We start from the raw sequence: 25,820 nt of genomic DNA, 5'->3' as shown, positions 1-25,820 counted from the left end.
TGTTAGGGAAAATGATTTGGTAAACAGAGAAGAGGTAGTAAAAGCTTTGCGGAAGATGAAAGCCGGCAAGGCAGCAGGTTTGGATGGTATTGCAGTGGAATTTATTAAAGAAGGGGGTGACTGTATTATTGACTGGTTGGTAAGGTTATTTAATGTATGTATGACTCATGGTGAGGTGCCTGAGGATTGGCGGAATGCGTGCATAGTGCCATTGTACAAAGGCAAAGGGGATAAGAGTGAGTGCTCAAATTACAGAGGTATAAGTTTGTAGAGTATTCCTGGTAAATTATATGGGAGGGTATTGATTGAGAGGGTGAAGGCATGTACAGAGCATCAGATTGGGGAAGAGCAGTGTGGTTTCAGAAGTGGTAGAGGATGTGTGGATCAGGTGTTTGCCTTGAAGAATGTATGTGAGAAATACTTAGAAAAGCAAATGGATTTGTATATAGCATTTATGGATCTGGAGAAGGCGTATGATAGAGTTGATAGAGATGCTCTGTGGAAGGTATGAAGAATATATGGTGTGGGAGGCAAGTTGTTAGAAGCAGTGAAAAGTTTCTATCGAGGATGTAAGGCATGTGTACGTGTAGGAAGAGAGGAAAGTGATTGGGTCTCAGTGAATGTAGGTTTGCGGCAGGGGTGTGTGATGTCTCCATGGTTGTTTAATTTGTTTATGGATGGGGTTGTTAGGGAGGTGAATGCAAGAGTTTTGGAAAGAGGGGCAAGTATGAAGTCTGTTGGGGATGAGAGAGCTTGGGAAGTGAGTCAGTTGTTGTTCGCTGATGATACAGCGCTGGTGGCTGATTCATGTGAGAAACTGCAGAAGCTGGTGACTGAGTTTGGTAAAGTGTGTGAAAGAAGAAAGTTAAGAGTAAATGTGAATAAGAGCAAGGTTATTAGGTACAGTAGGGTTGAGGGTCAAGTCAATTGGGATGTAAGTTTGAATGGAGAAAAACTGGAGGAAGTAAAGTGTTTTAGATATCTGTGAGTGGATCTGGCAGCGGATGGAACCATGGAAGCGGAAGTGGATCATAGGGTGGGGGAGGGGGCGAAAATCCTGGGAGCCTTGAAGAATGTGTGGAAGTCGAGAACATTATCTCGGAAAGCAAAAATGTGTATGTTTGAAGGAATAGTGGTTCCAACAATGTTGTATGGTTGCGAGGCATGGGCTATGGATAGAGTTGTGCGCAGGAGGATGGATGTGCTGGAAATGAGATGTTTGAGGACAATGTGTGGTTTGAGGTGGTTTGATCGAATAAGTAACGTAAGGGTAAGAGAGATGTGTGGAAATAAAAAGAGCATGGTTGAGAGAGCAGAAGAGGGTGTTTTGAAATGGTTCGGGCACATGGAGAGAATGAGTGAGGAAAGATTGACCAAGAGGATATATGTGTCGGAGGTGGAGGGAACGAGGAGAAGTGGGAGACCAAATTGGAGGTGGAAAGATGGAGTGAAAAAGATTTTGTGTGATCGGGGCCTGAACATGCAGGAGGGTGAAAGGAGGGCAAGGAATAGAGTGAATTGGATCGATGTGGTATACCGGGGTTGACATGCTGTCAGTGGATTGAATCAGGGCATGTGAAGCGTCTGAGGTAAACCATGGAAAGCTGTGTAGGTATGTATATTTGCGTGTGTGGACGTATGTATATACATGTGTATGGGGGTGGGTTGGGCCATTTCTTTCGTCTGTTTCCTTGCGCTACCTCGCAAACGCGGGAGACAGCGACAAAGCAAAAAAAAAAAAAAAAAAATATATATATATATATATATATATATATATATATATATATATATATATATGTGCACGGGGAAGGAGACTTGTGTGAGGAAGTACCAGGAGAGACTGAGTACAGAATGGAAAAAGGTGAGAACAATGGAAGTAAGGGGAGTGGGGGAAGAATGGGATGTATTTAGGGAATCAGTGATGGATTGTGCAAAAGATGCTTGTGGCATGAGAAGAGTGGGAGGTGGGTTGATTAGAAAGGGTAGTGAGTGGTGGGATGAAGAAGTAAGATTATATATATATATATATATATATATATATATATATATATATATATATATATATATATATATATATATATATATATATTATCCCTGGGGATAGGGGATTAAGAATACTTCCCACGTATTCCCTGCGTGTCGTAGAAGGCGACTAAAAGGGGAGGGAGCGGGGGGCTGGAAATCCTCCCCTCTCGTTTTTTTTTTTTTTTTTTTTTTTTTTTTTTTTTTTTCCAAAAGAAGGAACAGAGAATTGGGCCAGGTGAGGGTATTCCCTCAAAGGCCCAGTCCTCTGTTCTTAACGCTACCTCGCTAATGCGGGAAATGGCGAATAGTTTGAAAGAAAAAGAAAGATATATATATATATATATATATATATATACATGTATATACATACACGTCCACACACGCAAATATACATACCTATACATCCCAATGTACACATGTATATACACACACAGACATATACATATATACACATGTACATAATTCATACTGTCTGCCTTTATTTATTCCCATCGCCACCTTGCCACACATGGAATAACATCCCCCTTACCCCTCATGTGTGCGAGGTAGCGCTAGGAAAAGACAACAAAGGCCCCATTCGTTCACACTCAGTCTCTAGCTGTCATGTAATAATGCCCAAAACCACAGCTCCCTTTCCACATCCAGGCCCCACAGAATTTTCCATGGTTTACCTCAGACGCTTCACATGCCTTGATTCAATCCATTGACAGCATGTCAACCCTGGTATACCACATCGATCCAATTCACTCTATTCCTTGCCCACCTTTCACCCTCCTGCATGTTCAGGCCCCGATCACTCAAAATATTTTTCACTCCATCTTTCCACCTCCAGTTTGGTCTCCCACTTCTCCTCGTTCCCTCCACCTCCGACACATATATCCTCTTGGTCAATCTTTCCTCACTCATTCTCTCCATGTGACCAAACCATTTCAAAACACCCTCTTCTGCTCTCTCAACCACGCTCTATTTATTTCCACACATCTCTCTTACCCTTTCATTACTTACTCGATCAAACCACCTCACACCACATATTGTCCTCAAACATCTCATTTCCAGCACATCCACCCTCCTGCACACAACTCTATCCATAGCCCACGCCTCGCAACAATACAACATTGTTGGAACCACTATTCCTTCAAACATACCCATTTTTGCTTTCCGAGATAATGTTCTCGACTTCCAAACATTCTTCAAGGCCCCCAGGATTTTCGCCCCCTCCCCCACCCTATGATTCACTTCCGCTTCCATGGTTCCATCTGCTGCCAGATCCACTCCCAGATATCTAAAGCACTTTACTTCCTCCAGTTTTTCTCCATTCAAACTTACCTCCCAATTGACTTGACCCTCAACCCTACTGTACCTAATAACCTTGCTCTTATTCACATTTACTCTTAACTTTCTTCTTTCACACACTTTACCAAACTCAGTCACCAGCTTCTGCAGTTTCTCACATGAATCGGCCACCAGTGCTGTATCATCAGCGAACAACAACTGACTCACTTCCCAAGCTCTCTCATCCCCAACAGACTGCATATATTGGAAAGGATCACAATTTTGCGCGTGATCAAGATATTCCTATGAGTCCACGGTTAAATTATCATCATTTCAGTCTATGTTCCTCAGGGCATTATGCATTTGCAGTCCAGAGTTTATTGATGATGAGTTTGAGAAGATATATTCTATTGGATCTAAGTTAAAGTACCCTAGATCTTTCATTGATAAATCCCTTACGTTGGCAAAGAAATCATTTTATAGAGTTGAGCCCAAACCTCCCATTGACACCAAGAATCTTTTAGTTCTCCCTTTTAATAATAATTTCACTTTGCTTCCCATGTTGCTTAAATCCTTTAATGTAGATGTTGCCTTTAGCAACAATGATACTCTAAAAAATATCTTAATCAGGAATTCACCAGAAAATTCTCTTGGATGCATCTATAAAGTGCCTTGTGGAAACTGTGATAAATTTTATGTTGGTCAGAATGGTAAGGGTCTTTCTGTTAGACTTAAGCAACATAAATATAGTATAAGAACTGGACAAGAATCAAATGCCTTGTTTAATCATGTTAAAAACTATGATCATTGTATTGACTGGAGTAACGCCATCTCAGTTATTAACTCTAACTCTATTACCAAGAGTAATATCATTGAATCTTCTATTATTAAATTCACAAAGAATTATAATCTTAATATTAGTGATGGTCTATACAAATTAGATTACTTTATTGTTGATAAGATTTGTAAAATGATAAGTTTATGAACACTTGTTGTATGTTTTGGACAATCACATGTTTACCAAATGGCGTTTTAGCTTCGTCTCTTCGATGTATATCAACTGACTGTTATATTTCTCTTTTGTGTCTCCCCTGATGATGGGGTTATTACACGAAAGTGCACTTGGGAACTTATCGTGTTTCATTTTCCCCATGGACTCATAGGAATATTATTATATTATTATTTTGCTTTGTCGATGTCTCCCGCGTTAGTGAGGTAGCGCAAAGAAACAGACAAAAGAATGGCCCAACCCACCCACATACACCTGTATATACATACACGTCCACACACGCAAATATACATACCTATACATCTCAATGTATACATATATATACACACACAGACATATACATATATGCACATGTACATAATTCATACTGTCTGCCTTTATTTATTCCCATCGCCACTTTGCCACACATGGAATAACAACCCCCTCCCCCCTCATGTGTGCGAGGTAGTGCTAGGAAAAGACAACAAAGGCCCCATTCGTTCACACTCAGTCTCTATCTGTCATGTAATAATGCACCGAAACCACAACTCCCTTTCCACATCCAGGCCCCACAGAACTTTTCATGGTTTACCCCAGATGCTTGGTATGGCAATGGGTAACCCTCTTTCACCTGTACTAAGTAATCTTTATATGGAATTTTTTGAAACAAAATTACTAAAGGATATCTTACCTTCTAATGCAATTTGGTTTAGGTATGTAGATGATGTTCTTTGTGTTTGGCCAACAAATGAAAATTTACAAATATTTCTTCCCTTACTTAACAATTTATTACCTTCCATCAAATTTACTGTAGAAAATGAAAATAATGGTATGTTACCATTTTTAGATTGCATGACTCATAGACAAGGAAACAAGTTTAAGTTTAGCATATACAGAAAACCCACCAATGTATGTTCATATATCCATTATTACTCATCTCAACATGACAGAGTTAAATTATCATCATTTCAATCTATGTTCCTAAGGACATTACGTATTTGCAGTCCAGAGTTTATTGATGATGAGTTTGAGAAGATATATTCTATTGGATCTAAGTTAAAGTACCCTAGATCTTTCATTGATAAATCCCTTAAGTTAGCAAAGAAATCATTTTATAGAGTTGATCCCAAACCTCCCATTGACACCAAGAATCTTTTAGTTCTCCCTTTTGATAATAATTTCACTTTGCTTCCCATGTTGCTTAAATCCTTTGATGTAAATGTTGCCTTTAGCAACAATAATACTCTAAAGAATATCTTTAACAGGAATTCACCAGAAAATTCTCTTGGTTGCATCTATAAAGTTCCTTGTGGAAACTGTGATAAATTTTATGTTGGTCAGACTGATAAGGATCTTTCTGTTAGACTTAAGCAACATAAATATAGTATAAGAATGGGACAAGAATCAAATGCCTTGTTTAATCATGTTAAAAACTATGATCATTGTATTGACTGGAGTAACGCCATCTCAGTTGTTAACTCTTAACTCTATTACCAAGAGAAATATCATTGAATTTTCTATTATTAAATACACAAAGAATCATAATCTTAATATTAGTGATGGTCTGTACAAATTAGATAACTTGATTGTTGATAAAATTTGTAAAATGATAAGTTTATGAACGCTCGTTGTATGTTTTGGACAATCACATGTTTACCAAATGGCGTTTTAGCTTCGTCTCTTCGATGTATATCAACTGACTGTTATATTTCTCTCTTGTGTCTCCCCTGATGATGTGATTATTACACGAAAGTGCACTTGGGAACTTTTCATGTTTCATTTTCCCCGTGGACTCATAGGAATACATATATATGTACATATATATGTATATATATATATGTACAAAGGCAAAGGGGATAAGAATGAGTGCTCAAATTACACAGGTATATGTTTGTTGAGTATTCCTGGTAAATTATATGGGAGGGTATTGATTGAGAGGGTGAAGGCATGTACAGAGCATCAGATTGGGGAAGAGCAATGTGGTTTCAGAAGTGGTAGAGGATGTGTGGATCAGGTGTTTGCTTTGAAGAATGTATGTGAGAAATACTTAGAAAAGCAAATGGATTTGTTTGTAGCATTTATGGATCTGGAGAAGGCATATGATAGAGTGGATAGAGATGCTCTGTGGAAGGTACTAAGAATATATGGTGTGGGAGGCAAGTTGTTAGAAGCAGTGAAAAGTTTTTATCGAGGATGTAAGGCATGTGTACGTGTAGGAAGAGAGGAAAGTGAATGTAGGTTTGCGGCAGGGGTGTGTGATGTCTCCATGGTTGTTTAATTTGTTTATGGATGGGGTTGTTAGGGAGGTGAATGCAAGAGTTTTGGAAAGAGGGGCAAGTATGCAGTCTGTTGTGGATGAGAGAGCTTAGGAAGTGAGTCAGTTGTTGTTCGCTGATGATACAGCGCTGGTGGCTGACTCATGTGAGAAACTGCAGAAGCTGGTGACTGAGTTTGGTAAAGTGTGTGAAAGAAGAAAGTTAAGAGTAAATGTGAATAAGAGCAAGGTTATTAGGTACAGTAGGATAGAGGGTAAAGTTAATTGGGAGGTAAGTTTAAATGGAGAAAAACTGGAGGAAGTAAAGTGTTTTAGATATCTGCGAGTGGATTTGGCAGCGGATGGAACCATGGAAGCGGAAGTGAATCATAGGGTGGGGGAGGGGGCGAAAATTCTGGGAGCCTTGAAGAATGTTTGGAAGTTGAGAACATTATCTCGGAAAGCAAAAATGGGTATGTTTGAAGGAATAGTGATTCCAGCAATGTTGTATGGTTGCGAGGCATGGGCTATGGATAGAGTCATACGCAGGAGGGTGGATGTGCTAGAAATGAGATGTTTGAGGACAATATGTGGTGTGAGGTGGTTTGATCGAGTAAGTAATGTAAGGGCAAGAGAGATGTGTGGAAATAAAAAGAGCATGGTTGAGAGAGCAGAAGAGGGTGTTTTGAAATAGTTTGGGCACATGGAGAGAATGAGTGAGGAAAGATTGACCAAGAGGATATATGTGTCGGAGGTGGAGGGAACGAGGAGAAGCGGGAGACGAAATTGGAGGTGGAAAGATGGAGTGAAAAAGATTTTGTGTGATCGGGGCCTGAACATGCAGGAGGGTGAAAGGCGTGCAAGGAATAGAGTGAATTGGATCGATGTGGTATACCGTGGTCGACGTGCTGTCACTGGATTGAATCAGGGCATGTGAAGCATCTGGGGTAAACCCTGGAAAGTTCTGTGGGGCCTGGATGTGGAAAGGGAGCTGTGGTTTTGGGCATTATTGCATGATAGCTAGAGACTGAGTGTGAATGAATGTGGCCTTTGTTGCCTTTTCCTAGCGCTACCTCGCACACATGAGGGGGGAGGGGGATGTTATTCCATGTGTGGTGAGGTGGCGATGGGAATGAATAAAGGCAGACCGTGTGAATTGTGTGCGTGTGTATATATGTTTATGTCTGTGTGTGTGTATATATGTGTACATTGAGATGTAGAGGTATGTATATTTGTGTGTGTGGACGTGTATGTATATACATGTGTATGGGGGTGGGTTGGGCCATTTCTTTCATCTGTTTCCTTGCGCTATCTCGCAAATGCGGGAGACAGCGACAAAGCAAAATAATGAAAAATAATAAAAAAAGAAAGAAGATTGATAACTCTAAATTTTTTTTTTTTTTGCTTTGTCGCTGTCTCCCGCGTTTGCGAGGTAGCGCAAGGAAACAGACGAAAGAAATGGCCCAACCCACCCCCATACACATGTATATACATACGTCCACACACGCAAATACACATACCTACACAGCTTTCCATGGTTTACCCCAGACGCTTCACATGCCCTGATTCCATCCACCAACAGCACGTCAACCCTTGTATACCACATCGCTCCAATTCACTCTATTCCTTGCCCTCCTTTCACCCTCCTGCATGTTCAGGCCCCGATCACACAAAATCTTTTTCACTCCATCTTTCCACCTCCAATTTGGTCTCCCTCTTCTCCTCGTTCCCTCCACCTCCGACACATATATCCTCTTGGTCAATCTTTCCTCACTCATTCTCTCCATGTGCCCAAACTATTTCAAAACACCCTCTTCTGCTCTCTCAACCACGCTCTTTTTATTTCCACACATCTCTCTTACCCTTACGTTACTTACTCGATCAAACCACCTCACACCACACATTGTCCTCAAACATCTCATTTCCAGCACAGCCATCCTCCTGCGCACAACTCTATCCATAGCCCACGCCTCGCAACCATACAACATTGTTGGAACCACTATTCCTTCAAACATACCCATTTTTGCTTTCCGAGATAATGTTCTCGACTTCCACACATTCTTCAAGGCTCCCAGAATTATCGCCCCCTCCCCCACCCTATGATCCACTTCCGCTTCCATGGTTCCATCCGCTGCCAGATCCACTCCCAGATATCTAAAACACTTCCTCCAGTTTTTCTCCATTCAAACTCACCTCCCAATTGACTTGACCCTCAACCCTACTGTACCTAATAACCTTGCTCTTATTCACATTTACTCTTAACTTTCTTCTTTCACACACTTTACCAAACTCAGTCACCAGCTTCTGCAGTTTCTCACATGAATCAGCCACCAGCACTGTATCATCAGCGAACAACAACTGACTCACTTCCCAAGCTCTCTCATCCCCAACAGACTTCATGCTTGCCCCTCTTTCCAAAACTCTTGCATTCACCTCCCTAACAACCCCATCCATAAACAAATTAAACAACCATGGAGACATCACACACCCCTGCCGCAAACCTACATTCACTGAGAACCAATCACTTTCCTCTCTTCCTACACGTACACATGCCTTACATCCTCGATAGAAACTTTTCACTGCTTCTAACAACTTGCCTCCCACACCATATATTCTTAATACCTTCCACAGAGCATCTCTATCAACTCTATCATATGCCTTCTCCAGATCCATAAATGCTACATACAAATCCATTTGCTTTTCTAAGTATTTCTCACATACATTCTTCAAAGCAAACACCTGATCCACACATCCTCTACCACTTCTGAAACCACACTGCTCTTCCCCAATCTGATGCTCTGTACATGCCTTCACCCTCTCAATCAATACCCTCCCATATAATTTACCAGGAATACTCAACAAGCTTATACCTCTGTAATTTGAGCACTCACTCTTATCCCCTTTGCCTTTGTACAATGGCACTATGCACGCATTCTGCCAATCCTCAGGCACCTCACCATGAGTCATACATACATTGAATAACCTTACCAACCAGTCAACAATACAGTCACCCCCTTTTTTAATAAATTCCACTGCAATACCATCCAAACCTGCTGCCTTGCCGGCTTTCATCTTCCGCAAAGCTTTTACTACCTCTTCTCAGTTTACCAAATCATTTTCCCTAACCCTCTCACTTTGCACACCAAATCGACCAAAACACCCTATATCTGCCACTCTGTCATCAAACACATTCAACAAACCTTCAAAATACTCACTCCATCTCCTTCTCACATCACCACTACTTGTTATCACCTCCCCATTTGCGCCCTTCACTGAAGTTCCCATTTGCTCCCTTGTCTTACGCACTTTATTTACCTCCTTCCAGAACATCTTTTTATTCTCCCTAAAATTTAATGATACTCTCTCACCCCAACTCTCATTTGCCCTTTTTTTCACCTCTTGCACCTTTCTCTTGACCTCCTGTCTCTTTCTTTTATACATCTCCCACTCTAAATATGCTGTTATATTCACTTCTTGGAGCAACTGCAGAAACTATAAGTTGGTGACTGAGTTTGGAAAAGTGTGTGAAAGAAGAAAGCCGAGAGTAATTGTGAATAAGAGCAAGGTTTCTAGGTTCATTAGAGTTGAGGGACAAGTTAATTGGGATGTAAGTTTGAATGGAGAAAAATTGGAGGAAATGAAGTGTTTTCTATATATGGGGGTGGACAGTACTTCTAATGATACAGCTCTACCAAAGGTGACTTAATCAATGGTATATCCTCATGGAGGTGGTCTTGTAACATGTACTATTAACATATGTAACCATGTATATTATGCCACCCTGCTTTCATATCATGAGATCCTTATTCCCTGGTAAGGATTTCTGATTTTCATCAACATAGTTCATGTGCATTATGACAAAAATGTGTAGTGGAAGAGTGCATTGTGAAAGCTTTGTAGTGCATTTAATTTTTGTCGTATATTTAAGAGTTGCAACCATGTATGTTTGCTCTGCATCTTGATTTTCAAGTTTGCCTAATGCTGTTCTGTACTTTTTTCTTTCATTTTGGAAAATATCTGATTGTTGGTAAATGAATTCCAGGCGTCAGGTTTGTCAGAGCAGTCATGTGGATCAGAAGGCAGTACTCCATCTCCTGCCACATCCAATGCAACTTGGCCCAACCTCACTGACCCATCTCTTCATCACAAGGCTGCACCACAGCTCTCAGACAGGCCTCACACAATCTCTTCAGGTATGGAGTAGTTACTGTATTATGTGAAGGAACAATTTACTGTATCCTTTTAGCTTTAGATGTATCTCTTGAAGTACGACTTACTTATCTTCAGAAGAAATATGAAATTTCAGAGTTGAGTGTAATTTGGTGTGTTGAAATAGCTTTTATCACTCTAAATTTTGGTAAGTAACGTAAGGGTGAGAGAGATGTGTGGAAATAAAAAGAGCGTGGTTGAGAGAGCAGAAGAGGGTGTTTTGAAATGGTTTGGGCACATGGAGAGAATGAGTGAGGAGAGATTGACCAAGAGGATATATGTGTCGGAGGTGGAGGGAACGAGGAGAAGAGGGAGACCAAATTGGAGGTGGAAAGATGGAGTGAAAAAGATTTTGTGTGATCGGGGCCTGAACATGCAGGAGGGTGAAAGGAGGGCAAGAAATAGAGTGAATTGGAGTCATGTGGTATACAAGGGTTGACGTGCTGTCAGTGGATTGAAGCAAGGCATGTGAAGCGTCTGGGGTAAACCATGGAAAGCTGTGTAGGTATGTATATTTGCGTGTGTGGACGTGTGTATGTACATGTGTATGGGGGGGGGGGTTGGGCCATTTCTTTCGTCTGTTTCCTTGCGCTACCTCGCAAACGCGGGAGACAGCGACAAAGTATAAAAAAAAAAAAAAAAAAAAAAAAATGTTGATGTTATCACTCAAAGTTCTGATGCAGGTTTTGCAAGCTGTAGAACATTATGGTTAGGAGTTTAGTAATTACCTTATTTCCTTTGGATTGATAAGCTTGGCTGATCATTAAATGTAAGCAACAAGTTCAGTTGAGGTTTTAAACACCCATAGTCTAGTCATGCATGGCACAGTAGTTCAGGGAAAATGTGACAGCAGTGGTCACCCTTTTAATGCCCACCGCTTTGTATTGTGTATGTGGGATGTTATGTCCTCACTCATGTGTCTGTCTGTTAGTGTCTCTTACTCTCTAGACACTTGTTAACACAAAAACAGTATATGATGGGAACTTCATACTCACACCATAAGTACCCCTAGTTAGATGAGAAGCTAATTAGATGGGGCACATAGGTGCATAAATTTGTGTATTAGCCATTCACTGTGGCTGTCCCATATATGTGACATGAGTCATGTGCTTGACAGCACCTACTACTGGAAAACTTTGAGTTTGATAATTTGTTGCACTGTTAGGTTTTATAATGCTTTTGTATTTACGTTGTAATGGTAATTCTTAGTTCTGATGTTGTAGACTGATTTTTGTTTTAGTGCTTCAAGCCTGCTGCAGTGAATGGGTTAATTAGGAGGAATTGATTTTTATGCAGGTGCTGTAGCTCTGGAATGATGAAACATTAAATCAAATTCTTAACGTGTAATTGTTGGGCAGGGACAAATTGATTGACTAAGTCTTGATTATACAACCCTAGGGCCCTTTTCATGGGGTTCTTGCTGCTTCAAGGTTGTACTTCAACCAGGAGCAGAGGAATGATAGATTCATCTGGAGTAACAAATGCTTTGACAAGACTATACTGCTTTTCATTCGTTGATGGTGATGTACCCTTATTCAAGGTAACTTTTCACTTGTGACGTAACTACCAGCAGGCAGAGTCCAGAAACATTGGTAAACAAATGTCATTGCATACAAATTTTTACAAATTAATTTTTTTTTCCTTATATTAAACTTGTTGTAGGACATTACTTACTTCTTGCCCCAGTAGGCCTGTCAGTCTTTATGAGGCTCCAGCATTGCTCAGGAAGCTGGTTACATCCACTGGTCAGGACCATAGGTCATAGATTGTAGTGATGTGTGTACAAGTGCAGGGCAGTTTAGTTGTAAGTGTTCTTCATCTTTGTTGTGGTAGTTGCATTGTGGACATGATGGGTCCTGGCATATGTTGAAATGGTGTTTATTGTGTTGTATGGATAGACAATATTAAGAATAGACAGGAAGGTGCGACCTGTGTGTGGCTTCTGATGGGTGTATGTCAGGAGGGTTGGAGTGTAAGACTGAGTTGGGAGGACAGTTGCATAGAGCCTTATGTGTTATTTCAGTGGGTATATGTTTTGTCAGTATAAGATTTGTTGGGGGTGGTTGATCTGTGAGTAGAAATTGCTGAAATGTGAGGCAGGGGTAAGCTTTTTATTTTAAATTGGGGATGATGATTAGTTAATAGAGCTGTTTAAACAGGAAGAGTGCTGAGAATGTTGAGGTGGGATTGTATTGGAATTATATTTGTTTCATTGTTTAGGTGTTGAATGTTTGTGTTGGCTAAGGAGCTACTGATCATTCTGAGTGCACAATTTTTTGTGTTTTGCAGGTTGTTGATGTTATTGGTGTGGAGAGTGAATATCATGTGTTTGCTGTATGTGATGTCTAAAATGGTTGGTGTTTTGCTCTGTGAGAGTGTATGTCCATTCCAGATGACTGGAGAATGTAAGCTTTCTAGGGGTTAATGAGTGATTCACAACCTCTGTGGAGATGCAGACATTCTATTTTAGGTGAGCCAAACATTAGGCAATGCAAGTGAATCTCATTGTAACTAGGAGGTCCCGTGTTACTTCAAGATTGCTTACACCATAAAGAAGTCTTACTTATTCTTCATGAATATTTATTCTTTAATTGGTTTTTCTTTGCCTTGATAAAATATTTCTGCCATGAAGCAGGACTTTGATCCATAGGTCATTTTTCATTAACATTATTCATACATTTAGATATGCAACTCATCAAATACACTTGTTTTTCCTCTCGTTCATGTTCCTTTGTGGTTCAGGTGTAAATAAACTCTGCCTGAAATCAGTAACAGATTAAGGGATGGGCATGTGGCTGACCAGACTCATGCCTGGCAAGCTGAGATCAGACCACAAGATCTGGACAAAGAAATGTTTACTCAAGATATTGTTAAACTCTGTATGAGCAAAGGCCTGAGGAAAATTTTCCCAATGAATATGTTTATCTGAGAATATACCTCTTCATAATGATCACAAACTGCTCAAGGAAATGTTCATTTAGTAAGCTGATGCTAGTCAAGAATACTCTGAGATTAAGAATGCATGATCGCTGATTAAAGGCATTTCAATTATTGAGCATGAAAAGTGAATTGATGCTTTGAAACCATCATTCAAAGTTTTGCGGATGCTAAATTGAGTGAATATATGTTAGATATCTAAAATATAGAACAGAAGAAGGAGCCAAGCAAGGAGTGCTTATCCTTCTTGAAGGCTCAGGCTAGGGTGCCTAAATGTGTGTGGATGTATCAGAGATGAGAAGAGAGGAGTGTTAGGAATAATGTTTAAGGACAAAATCTAAATGATCAGTCTGAGTGAAACAAAGGTGAAGAATGGTTTGGAAAATGTGCTAGGAGTAGAGTTAGGGGTTGGTGAGAGGACAAGAGCTAAAAAATGGAGTAGCACTACTCCTGAAGCTGGAGTTGTGGGACTGTGAAATAATGTAGGAAGTGAATTCTAGTTGAGGTGGGTGATTATTAGTGCTTATGCACTTGGCCATAAGAAGAAAGATCATGAGAGACAAGTGTTTTGGGAGCAGCTAAGTGAGTATGTCAGCATTTTCTTATGCAAGACACCTGGTATTATTTTTGGGCAATTTGAATGTGGTGTGTAATGTGGCAGTTGATGGTATAACTTTGGGATGAGTCATGGAGTATTCAGTATCATGAATGGAAATGATGAACAGCTTGTAGAGTTGTGGGCTGAAAAAGGATTGGTGATTAGGAATACCTGGTTTACAAAGAGGGACATACACAAGTATAGATGTGTGAGTAGGAGAGAGAGTCAGCAGGCATTATTGGATTACATATTTATTGATGGATCTGGAGAAAGCATATGATAGGGTTGATAGAGTTGATTTGTGGAAGGTTTTAAGAGTATATGGTGTGGAAGGTAAGTTCCTAGAAGCAGTGAAAAGTTTTTACCAAGGATGTTGGGCATGTGTATGAGTAGGAAGAGAGGAGAGTGATTGTTTCCTAGTGAATGTCTGTCTCCGGCAAGGGTATGTTATGTCCCCATGGTTGTTTAATTTGTTTATGATGAGGTGGTTAGGGAGGTAAATGCATGGGTTCTGGAGAGATGGATGAGTATGCAGTCTGTTGTGGATGAGAGGGCCTAGGAAGTGATACAGCTATAGTGGCTGATTCATGTGAGAAACTGCAGAGGTTGGTGACTGAGTTTTGAAAAGTGTGTGAAAGGAGAAAGTTGAGAGTGAATGTGAATAAGAGCATGGTTATTAGATTTAGTAGGGTTGAGGGACAAGTTAATTGGGATGTAAGTTTGATTGGAGAAAAATTGGAGGAAGTGAAGTGTTTTAGATATTTGGGAGTGGACTTAGCAGTAGATGGAACCATGGAAGCGGAAGTAAGTCACAGGGTGGGGGAGGGGGCGAAGGTTCTGGGAGCAATAAAGAATGTGTCGAAGGAGAGAACATTATCTCAGAGAGCAAAAATGGGTATGTTTGATGGAATAATAGTTCCAACAATGTTTAATGGTTGCGAGGCATGGGCTATAGATAGGGTTGTATGGAGGAGGGTGGATGTGTTGGAAATGAAATGTTTGTGGACAATATGTGGTGTGAGGTGGTTTCATCGAGTAAGTAACGCGAGGGTAAAAGAGATTTGCAGAAATAAAAAGAGTATATTTGAGAGAGCAGAAGATGGTGCTTTGAAGTAGTTTGAACATATGGAGAGAATGAGTGAGGAAAGATTGACAAAGAGGATATATGTGTTATAGGTGTAGGGAACAGGGAGAAGCAGGAGACCAAATTGGAGGTGGAAGGATGGAGTAAAAAAGATTATGAGTGGTCGGGGCCTGAACATACAAGAGGGTGAGAGGAGGCGTGCAAGGAATAGAGTGAATTTGAACAATGTGGTATATCTGGGTCGACATGCTGTCAGTGGACTGAACCAGGGCATGTGAAGTGTCTGGGGTAAACCATGGAAAGGTCTGTGGGGCCTGGATGTGGATAGGGAGCTGTAGTTTTGGTGCATTACACATGACAGCTAGAGACTGAATGGGAACAAATGGGGCCTTTTTTTTTTTTTTCTGTCTGTATTCCTGGTGCTTCCTCGCTGAAGCAGGGGACAGCAATGCTGTTTTTCTGTGGGGCGGGAAGTGACGGAATGGATGAAGGCAAGCAAGTATGAATATGTACATGTGTATGTATTAATGTCTGTGTTTGTGTATGTATATATAAGTATGTATTGATATGTATATGTATGTATATGTATGTATATGTGCGTATGTTTATGGATGGGGTTGATAGGGAGGTGAATGCAAGAGTTTTGGAAAGAGGGGCAAGTATGAAGTCTGTTGGGGATGAGAGAGCTTGGGAAGTGAGTCAGTTGTTGTTCGCTGATGATACAGCGCTAGTGGCTGATTCATGTGAGAAACTGCAGAAGCTGGTGACTGAGTTTGGTGAAGTGTGTGAAAGAAGAAAGTTAAGAGTAAATGTGAATAAGAGCAAGGTAATTAGGTACAGTAGGGTTGAGGGTCAAGTCAATTGGGATGTAAGTTTGAATGGAGAAAAACTGGAGGAAGTAAAGTGTTTTAGATATCTGGGAGTGGATCTGGCAGCGGATGGAACCATGGAAGCGGAAGTGGATCATAGGGTGGGGGGGGGAGGGGGCGAAAATCCTGGGAGCCTTGAAGAATGTGTGGAAGTCGAGAACATTATCTCGGAAAGCAAAAATGGGTATGTTTGAAGGAATAGTGGTTCCAACAATGTTGTATGGTTGCGAGGCGTGGGCTATGGATAGAGTTGTGCGCAGGAGGATGGATGTGCTGGAAATGAGATGTTTGAGGACAATGTGTGGTGTGAGGTGGTTTGATCGAGTAAGTAACGTAAGGGTAAGAGAGATGTGTGGAAATAAAAAGAGCGTGGTTGAGAGAGCAGAAGAGGGAGTTTTGAAATGGTTTGGGCACATGGAGAGAATGAGTGAGGAAAGATTGACCAAGAGGATATATGTGTCGGAGGTGGAGGGAACGAGAAGTGGGAGACCAAATTGGAGGTGGAAAGATGGAGTGAAAAAGATTTTGTGTGATCGGGGCCTGAACATGCAGGAGGGTGAAAGGAGGGCAAGGAATAGAGTGAATTGGATCGATGTGGTATACCAGGGTTGACGTGCTGTCAGTGGATTGAATCAGGGCATGTGAAGCGTCTGGGGTAAACCATGGAAAGCTGTGTAGGTATGTATATTTGCGTGTGTGGACGTATGTATATACATGTGTATGGGGGTGGGTTGGGCCATTTCTTTCGTCTGTTTTCTTGCGCTACCTCGCAAACGCGGGAGACAGCGACAAAGCAAAAAAAAAAAAGAAGAAAAAAAAAGAATTTGCGTATGTGGGTATTTATGTACATATATGTGTATATGAATGGATGGGCCATTCTTTGTCTGTTTCCTGGCACTACCTCATTGATGCGGGAAACAGCAGTTGTGTATATTAAAATAATAAGTATTAATTGATAATCATGTAAAAAAAAGACTTGTGGATGTAAATGTGCTGAGAGGGGAAATTGGTAGGATGTTTGATCACTATCTTGAGAAGGTGAGGGTGAAGAGTTGTATAGGTTTTCGAAAAAGAGGAAACAACATCGTTAAGAAGAGAGTGATGAGAATAAGTGAGCTTGGAAAAGAGACTTGAGGAAGAAATACAAAGAAAGATCAAGTGTAGAATGGCAAAAGGTGAGAGTAAATGAAGCAAGGGGAGTTAGTGAGGAATAGGTATTTAGGGAAGCAGTGCTGGCATGTGTGTGAAAGATTCATATGGCATGTGAAAGTGGGAGGTGAGCAGATTAGAAAGGATAGTGAGTGATGGGATAAATTAAAATTGCTAAGGAAAGAGAAGAGAGGCATTTTAGTGTACATACAGGGAAGGAGTGCAAATTATTAGGGGGATGTAAAAGAGAAAGCAGCAAGAGGGCAAGAGGAAGGTGCAGGGGTTGAAAAAGAGGGCAAAAGAGAATTAGGGTGAGCAAATATAAGGAAACTCTGGAAAAAATAAAAAGGTGCTTTTGAAGGAGATTGATAATTTGTGGAAAACAAGAGAAGATAGGAATGTCAATGAAGGGAGCAAAAAGGGAAGTGGCAACAGGAAGTGATGAAATGAGGAGGAGATGGAGTGAGTATTCTGAAGGAGTGTTGAATGTATTTGATGATGTGTCGGCAGATGAAGGGTGTTTGGGTTGGTGTGGTATGAGAAGTGAGAGAGTCATGGAAAGTAGTTTGGTGAAGAGAGAAGAGGTGATGAAAGCCTTACAATAAGATGAAATGTGGTAAGGTGGCTGGAATGGATGGTATCGCAGTTGAACTCATTAAGAAGGGGGAGACTTTGTTGTTGATTGGTTACATAAGATTTTCAGTGTAAGTTGTTTTATGGTGAGATGCCTGAGTTTTGGGGGAAAGCATGTATAGTGTCATTGTTTAAAGGCCTGGTGGATAAAGGTGAGTGTCCAAATTACAGAGGTATAAGTTTGTTGAATGTACCTGGTAACTTGTATGGGAGGGTAGTGATTGAGAGGGTAAAGACATGTAAAGAGCATCAGATTAGGGAGGAGCAATGTGGTGTCTGGAGTGATAGAGGATGTGTGGATCAAGTGTTTGCTTGAAAGACTTGTGTAAGAAATACTTAGAGAAACAGATGGACTTATATGTGGCATTTGTCAATCTGGGGAAAGCATATGAGAGGGTTGATACCTTGTAGAAGTTCTTAAGAATATAGTGTAGGAGAAAAGCTGCTAGAAGCAGTGAGAAGTTTTTATCAAGAGTTTTAGGCATGTGTATGAGTTGGAAGAGAGGATAATGAATGGTTCCAAATGAAGGTTGGTATGCAGCAGGGGTGTGTGATGTCACCATGGTTGTTTAATTTGTGTATGGATGGGATGATAAGGGAGGTAAAAGCGAAAGTCTTGGAGAGAGGAGCGAGTATACAGTCTGTATAGGATGAAAGGGCCAGTGAAACGAGTCATTAGTTGTTTGTTGATGACACAGCCCTATTGACAGATTCAAGTGAGAAACTGCAGAAGTTGGTGACTTAGGTTAGAAGAGTGTGTGAAAGAAGGAAGTTGCAAGTAAATGAGAATAAAAGCAAGTTTATTAGGTTTGCCTTTAGGTAAAATAGATAGTGAATAGTAGATAGGAATATTTAGGCATGAGCGTTAAGTTGAAACATTAGCTAGAAGTAGTAAGTCGGAATATCAGGTAGACACATTAGGTAGAAGTAGTTATTGGGTGCATTAGGTAGGAGCCTCTGCAAACATTGCACTGGAGTTGCCCTTTGCCAGTGGCCTGTTGGGGATAAAGCATTGTAGGCTAAGAAGCATCACTGGAGTTCATTAGGTATGGAGACTATAGGTGTGACCACTCCCTGGAGGGAATTCCAGGATGGAACAGGCATCAGAGATATAGATAGAGAGCAGGGTTGAGGGACAGGTGAGTCAGGGGTGTGAGTTTGAATGGAGAAAAATTAGAGTAAGTGGAGTGTTTTAGATACGTGGGAGTGGACATGGCAGTGAATAGAAACATAGTGAGTCATAGGATGGGTGAGGGGGCAAAGGTTCTAGGAGTGCTGAAGAATGTGTGGAAAGAGTGTTATCTGGGAGGGCAGAGATGGGTTTGTTTGAAGGTATAGTAGTCCCTACAATATTATATGAATTTGAGGCACAGGCTCAAGATAAGGCTGTGGGGAAGAAGGTGGATGTGTTGGAAATTAATGTTTAAGGACAATATGTGTTGTGAGGTAGTCTGATTAAGTAATGAAAAGGTAAGAGAGTTGTGTTGTAATAGAAAGAATGTGTTTAAGAGAGCTGAAGAGGGTGCACTGAAATGGTTTGGACATATGGAGAGAATAAGTGAGGAAAGGATGACAAAGAGGATATATGTGTCAGTAGTGGAGGGAACAAGGTGAATGGGGGGGACCAAATTAGAGACAGAAAGATAGGATGAAAAAGATTTTGAGCAATTTGGGCCTGAACATGCAGTAGGGTGAAAGGCTTACACGGGATAGAGTGAATTGGAATGATGTTGTGCACAGGAGTTGACTTGCTGTCAGTGGACTAAACTAGGGCATACGAAGTGACTAGGGTAATCCATGTGAGGCCTGGTTGTGTGACTAGGGTAATCCATGTGAGCCCTGGTTGTGGATATGGAGCTGTGATTTTGGTGCATTATACATGACATCTAGAGAATGAATATGAGTGGATGCAGCATTTCTTTGCTGTTCCTGATGCTGTCTTGCTAATGTGGGAGACAGCAGTCAAGTATGAAAAGAAATTTACAAAGTAGAATACATTTTGAAATTTGAACTGAGTTTTTGCCAAAGACAGTATACCATCAAAATTGAATGTGGAAGGCCCTCTCTGTACTTTTGCCTTTATGAAAAATGGATGACTATTCATGTTAAGAATGTCTACAGGGATGATTATAGGTATTATGAAGACAGTTAGTTGTAAAGGTGTGCTTACATTCATATGGCTGTTTGATTTTGTAAACAAAAGGTTTTGTAGAGAAAATAAAGGAGTTTTGTGGAAAGAGTTTTTTCTACAGAACTTTGAAATACGTTAACATTTAATTACACATCCATTTTATTTGATACTATTTTACAACTTAATTATCACACTTATGCAAGATACATGTAACCATGTCCTACTTTGTAAGTGACTAATGCTGACATAACTAGAGAGGCCTTTCTATCTCAAGTGCTTCAGGGCTCTCAAATCCTTAATCTGGCACTGTTTGAAATTTATTTTGAGTGTTCTCTTCTATATCAGACATGATACTCCTCATTCTCTCTTTCACTTGAACTGCATACTTTATTGACATTATAGTATATTTAGATTATTTCCTCAGAATTTAAAAGAATGATGAAAATCAGAAGCATCATGTGTAAGGATCAGTTTAGACACAAAAGAACAGTTTTACTAATTCATTAAAATATGAATAAAGGACTTTTTGACTTATGTTTAATTACTCTGTTTTCTTGCTTTGCAGCATATGAGAAGGGACGAGATCGTCCTCCTTTGACTGTTTATACATTCCAACCTCCTGAGGGTCGCAGTGGTCCTGTATCTCCCCAGATATGTTCACAGCCCTGTAGCCCAGTCTGCCTTGAAGTAAGGTTACTAAATACTTTGATTTACAGATATTGTATTTTAAGTGTCTTTACAAACTCCTTTCTTTGTCTAAAATTGGAGAGCTGAGGATACAGCAGGATCATGGCTCTATTTCTGTGTTGCATTGGAAGAGTAAGTCTTTCTTTCATACTTGATCTCTGTTTCCCATGTTAGTGAGGTAGTGCCAGGAAGAGACGAAGAAAGGTTGCATCTGCTCGAGCTGTCATGTGTAATGCACCAAAACCACAGCTTCCTATCCACATCAAGGCCCTACAGACCTTTCCATGGTTTACCCTGGACATTTCGCATGCTCTGGTTCAGTCCATTGATAGCATGTCATCCCCAGTATACCACATCATTCCAGTTCACTCTTATCTCATGCACACCTTTCAACCCCGTGCATGCTCAGGCCTCAACTGCTCAAAATCTTTTCCTCCATCCTGCCATCTCCAATTTGATCTCCTTCTCACATCACCACTACTTGTTATCACTTCCCCATTAGCCCCCTTCACTGAAGTTCCCATTTGTTCCCTTGTCTTATGCACTTTATTTACCTCCTTCCAAAATATCTTTTTATTCTCCCGAAAATTTAATGATACTCTCTCACCCCAACTCTCATTTGCCCTCTTTTTCACCTCTTGCACCTTTCTCTTGACCTCCTGTCTCTTTCTTTTATACATCTCCCACTCATTTGCATTATTTCCCTGCATAAATCATCCAAATGCCTCTCTCTTCTCTCACTAATAATCTTACTTCTTCATCCCACCACTCACTACCCTTTCTAATCTGCCCACCTCCCATGCTTCTCATGCCAGAAGCATCTTTTGCGCAACCCATCATTGCTTCCCTAAATACATCCCATTCCTCTCCCACTCCCCTTACATCCTTTGTTCTCACCTTTTTCCATTCTGTATTCGGTCTCTCCTGGTACTTCCTCACACAAGTCTCCTTCCCAAGCTCACTTACTCTCACCACTCTTTTCATCTCAACACACTCTTTTTTTCTGAAAACCTCTACAAATCTTCACCTTCGCCACCACAAGATGATGATCAGACATCCCTCCTGTTGCACCTCTCAGCACATTAACATCCAAAAGTCTCTCTTTTGTGCGCCTATCAATTAGCACATAATCCAATAATGCTCTCTGGCCATCTCTCCTACTTACATACGTATACTTATGTATATTTCTCTTTTTAAACCAGGTATTCCCAATCACCAGTCCTTTTTCAGCACATAAATCTAGAAGCTCTTCGCTATTTCCATTTACAACACTGAACACCCCATGTACCCCAATTATTCCCTCAACTACCACATTACTCACCTTTGCATTCAAATCACCCATCACTATAACCCGGTCTCGTGCATCAAAACTACTAACACACTCACTCAGCTGCTCCCAAAACACTTCCCTCTCATGATCTTTCTTCTTATGCCCAGGTGCATATGCACCAATAATCATCCATCTCTCTCCATCCACTTTCAGTTTTACCCATATCAATCTAGAGTTTACTTTCTTGCACTCTATCACATACTCCCACCACTCCTGTTTCAGGAGTAGTGCTACTCCTTCCCTTGCTCTTGTCCTCTCTCTAACCCCAGACTTTACTCCCAAGACATTCCCAAACCACGCTTCCCCTTTACCCTTGAGGTTTGTTTCACTCAGAGCCAAAACATCCAGGTTCTTTTCGTCAAACATACTACCTATCTCTCCTTTTTTCTCATCTTGGTTACATCCACACACATTTAGACACCCCAATCTGAGCCTTCAAGGAGGATGAGCACTCCCCGTGTGACTCCTTCTTCTGTTTCCCCTTTTAGAAAGTTGGAATACAAGGAGGGGAGGGTTTCCAGCCCCCGCTCCCGTCCCCTTTAGTTGCCTTCTATGACATGTGAGGGAAGTATTCTCTCTCCCCTATCCCCAGGGATATATATATATATATATATATATATATATATATATATATATATATATATATATATATATATATATATATATATATATATATCCCTGGTCGAGGTGGTGTGCAAAGTGAGAGGGTTAGGGAAAATGATTTGGTAAACAGAGAAGAGGTAGTAAAAGCTTTGCGAAAGATGAAAGCCGGCAAGGCAGCAGGTTTGGATGGTATTGCAGTGGAATTTATTAAAAAAGGGGGTGACTGTGTTATTGACTGGTTGGTAAGGTTATTTGATGTATGTATGACTCATGGTGAGGTGCCTGAGGATTGGCGGAATGCGTGCATAGTGCCATTGTACAAAGGCAAAGGGGATAAGAGTCAGTGCTCAAATTACAGAGGTATAAGTTTGTTGAGTATTCCTGGTAAATTATATGGGAGGGTATTGATTGAGAGGGTGAAAGCATGTACAGAGTATCAGATTGGGGAGGAGCAGTGTGGTTTCAGAAGTGGTAGAGGATGTGTGGATCAGGTGTTTGCTTTGAAGAATGTATGTGAGAAATACTTAGAAAAGCAAATGGATTTGTATGTAGCATTTATGGATCTGGAGAAGGCATATGATAGAGTTGATAGAGATGCTCTGTGGAAGGTATTAAGAATATATGGTGTGAGAGGCAAGTTGTTAGAAGCAGTGAAAAGTTTTTATCGAGGATGTAAGGCATGTGTACGTGTAGGAAGAGAGGAAAGTGATTGGTTCTCAGTGAATGTAGGTTTGCGGCAGGGGTGTGTGATGTCTCCATGGTTGTTTAATTTGTTTATGGATGGGGTTGTTAAGGAGGTGAATGCAAGAGTTTTGGAAAGAGGGGCAAGTATGAAGTCTGTTGGGGATGAGAGAGCTTGGGAAGTGAGTCAGTTGTTGTTCGCTGATGATACAGTGCTGGTGGCTGATTCATGTGAGAAACTGCAGAAGCTGGTGACTGAGTTTGGTAAAGTGTGTGAAAGAAGAAAGTTAAGAGTAAATGTGAGTAAGAGCAAGGTTATTAGGTACAGTAGGGTTGAGGGTCAAGTCAATTGGGAGGTAAGTTTGAATGGGGAAAAACTGGAGGAAGTAAAGTGCTTTAGATATCTGGGAGTGGATCTGGCAGCGGATGGAACCATGGAAGCGGAAGTGGATCATAGGGTGGGGGAGGGGGCGAAAATTCTGGGAGCCTTGAAGAATGTTTGGAAGTCGAGAACATTATCTCGGAAAGCAAAAATGGGTATGTTTGAAGGAATAGTGGTTCCAACAATGTTGTATGGTTGTGAGGCGTGGGCTATGGATAGAGTTGTGCGCAGGAGGATGGATGTGCTGGAAATGAGATGTTTAAGGACAATGTGTGGTGTGAGGTGGTTTGATCGAGTAAGTAACGTAAGGGTAAGAGAGATGTGTGGAAATAAAAAGAGCGTGGTTGAGAGAGCAGAAGAGGGTGTTTTGAAATGGTTTGGGCACATGGAGAGAATGAGTGAGGAAAGATTGAGCAAGAGGATATATGTGTCGGAGGTGGAGGGAACGAGGAGAAGTGGGAGACCAAATTGGAGGTGGAAAGATGGAGTGAAAAAGATTTTGTGTGATCGGGGCCTGAACATGCAGGAGGGTGAAAGGAGGGCAAGGAATAGAGTGAATTGGATCGATGTGGTATACTGGGGTTGACGTGCTGTCAATGGATTGAATCAGGGCATGTGAAGCGTCTGGGGTAAACCATGGAAAGCTGTGTAGGTATGTATATTTGCGTGTGTGGACGTATGTATATACATGTGTATGGGGGTGGGTTGGGCCATTTCTTTCGTCTGTTTCCTTGCGCTACCTCGCAAACGCGGGAGACAGCGGAAAAATATATATATATATATATATATATATATATATATATATATATATATATATATATATATATATATATATATATATATATGAATGCAAGAGTTTTGGAAAGAGGGGCAAGTATGAAGTCTGTTGGGGATGAGAGAGCTTGGGAAGTGAGTTAGTTGTTGTTCGCTGATGATACAGCACTGGTGGCTGATTCATGTGAGAAACTGCAGAAGCTGGTGACTGAGTTTGGTAAAGTGTGTGAAAGAAGAAAGTTAAGAGTAAATGTCAATAAGAGCAAGGTTATTAGGTACAGTAGGGTTGAGGGTCAAGTCAATTGGGAGGTGCGTTTGAATGGAGAAAAACTGGAGGAAGTGAAGTGTTTTAGATATCTGGGAGTGGATCTGGCAGCGGATGGAACCATGGAAGCGGAAGTGGATCATAGGGTGGGGGAGGGGGCGAAAATTCTGGGAGCCTTGAAGAATGTGTGGAAGTCGAGAACATTATCTCGGAAAGCAAAAATGGGTATGTTTGAAGGAATAGTGGTTCCAACAATGTTGTATGGTTGCGAGGCGTGGACTATGGATAGAGTTGTGCGCAGGAGGATGGATGTGCTGGAAATGAGATGTTTGAGGACAATGTGTGGTGTGAGGTGGTTTGATCGAGTAAGTAACGTAAGGGTAAGAGAGATGTGTGGAAATAAAAAGAGCGTGGTTGAGAGAGCAGAAGAGGGTGTTTTGAAATGGTTTGGGCACATGGAGAGAATGAGTGAGGAAAGGTTGACCAAGAGGATATATGTGTCGGAGGTGGAGGGAACGAGGAGAAGTGGGAAACCAAATTGGAGGTGGAAAGATGGAGTGAAAAAGATTTTGTGTGATCGGGGCCTGAACATGCAGGAGGGTGAAAGGAGGGCAAGGAATAGAGTGAATTGGAGCGATGTGGTATACCGGGATTGACGTGCTGTCAGTGGATTGAATCAAGGTATGTGAAGCGTCTGGGGTAAACCATGGAAAGCTGTGTAGGTATGTATATTTTGCGTGTGTGGACGTATGTATATACATGTGTATGGGGGCCCAACCCCCCCCATACACATGTATATACATACGTCCACACACGCAAATATACATACCTACACAGCTTTCCATGGTTTACCCCAGACGCTTCACATACCTTGATTCAATCCACTGACAGCACGTCAATCCCGGTATACCACATCGCTCCAATTCACTCTATTCCTTGCCCTCCTTTC

At 41.0% G+C, this 25,820-nt stretch overlaps 1 protein-coding gene across 4 annotated transcripts in view; it reads left to right on the top strand.

The window, feature by feature from the left end:
• mim (missing-in-metastasis) overlaps window positions 1-25,820 on the top strand; it is a 323,746-nt gene that overhangs the window by 218,875 nt on the left and 79,051 nt on the right. For all 4 annotated transcript variants that reach the window (XM_071676353.1, XM_071676355.1, XM_071676354.1 and 1 more), the window contains 2 exons: window positions 10,582-10,732; window positions 20,715-20,836. In XM_071676353.1, coding sequence (XP_071532454.1) covers window positions 10,582-10,732; window positions 20,715-20,836 — 273 coding nt within the window. The remainder of the gene's footprint in view (window positions 1-10,581; window positions 10,733-20,714; window positions 20,837-25,820) is intronic.

Source organism: Panulirus ornatus, chromosome 23 (genome assembly GCF_036320965.1).
Source record: "Panulirus ornatus isolate Po-2019 chromosome 23, ASM3632096v1, whole genome shotgun sequence".
NCBI lineage: Eukaryota > Metazoa > Arthropoda > Malacostraca > Decapoda > Palinuridae > Panulirus > Panulirus ornatus.
Note: the sequence above shows the minus strand (reverse complement) of the source record. Positions and strands in the feature narration are given on the sequence as shown.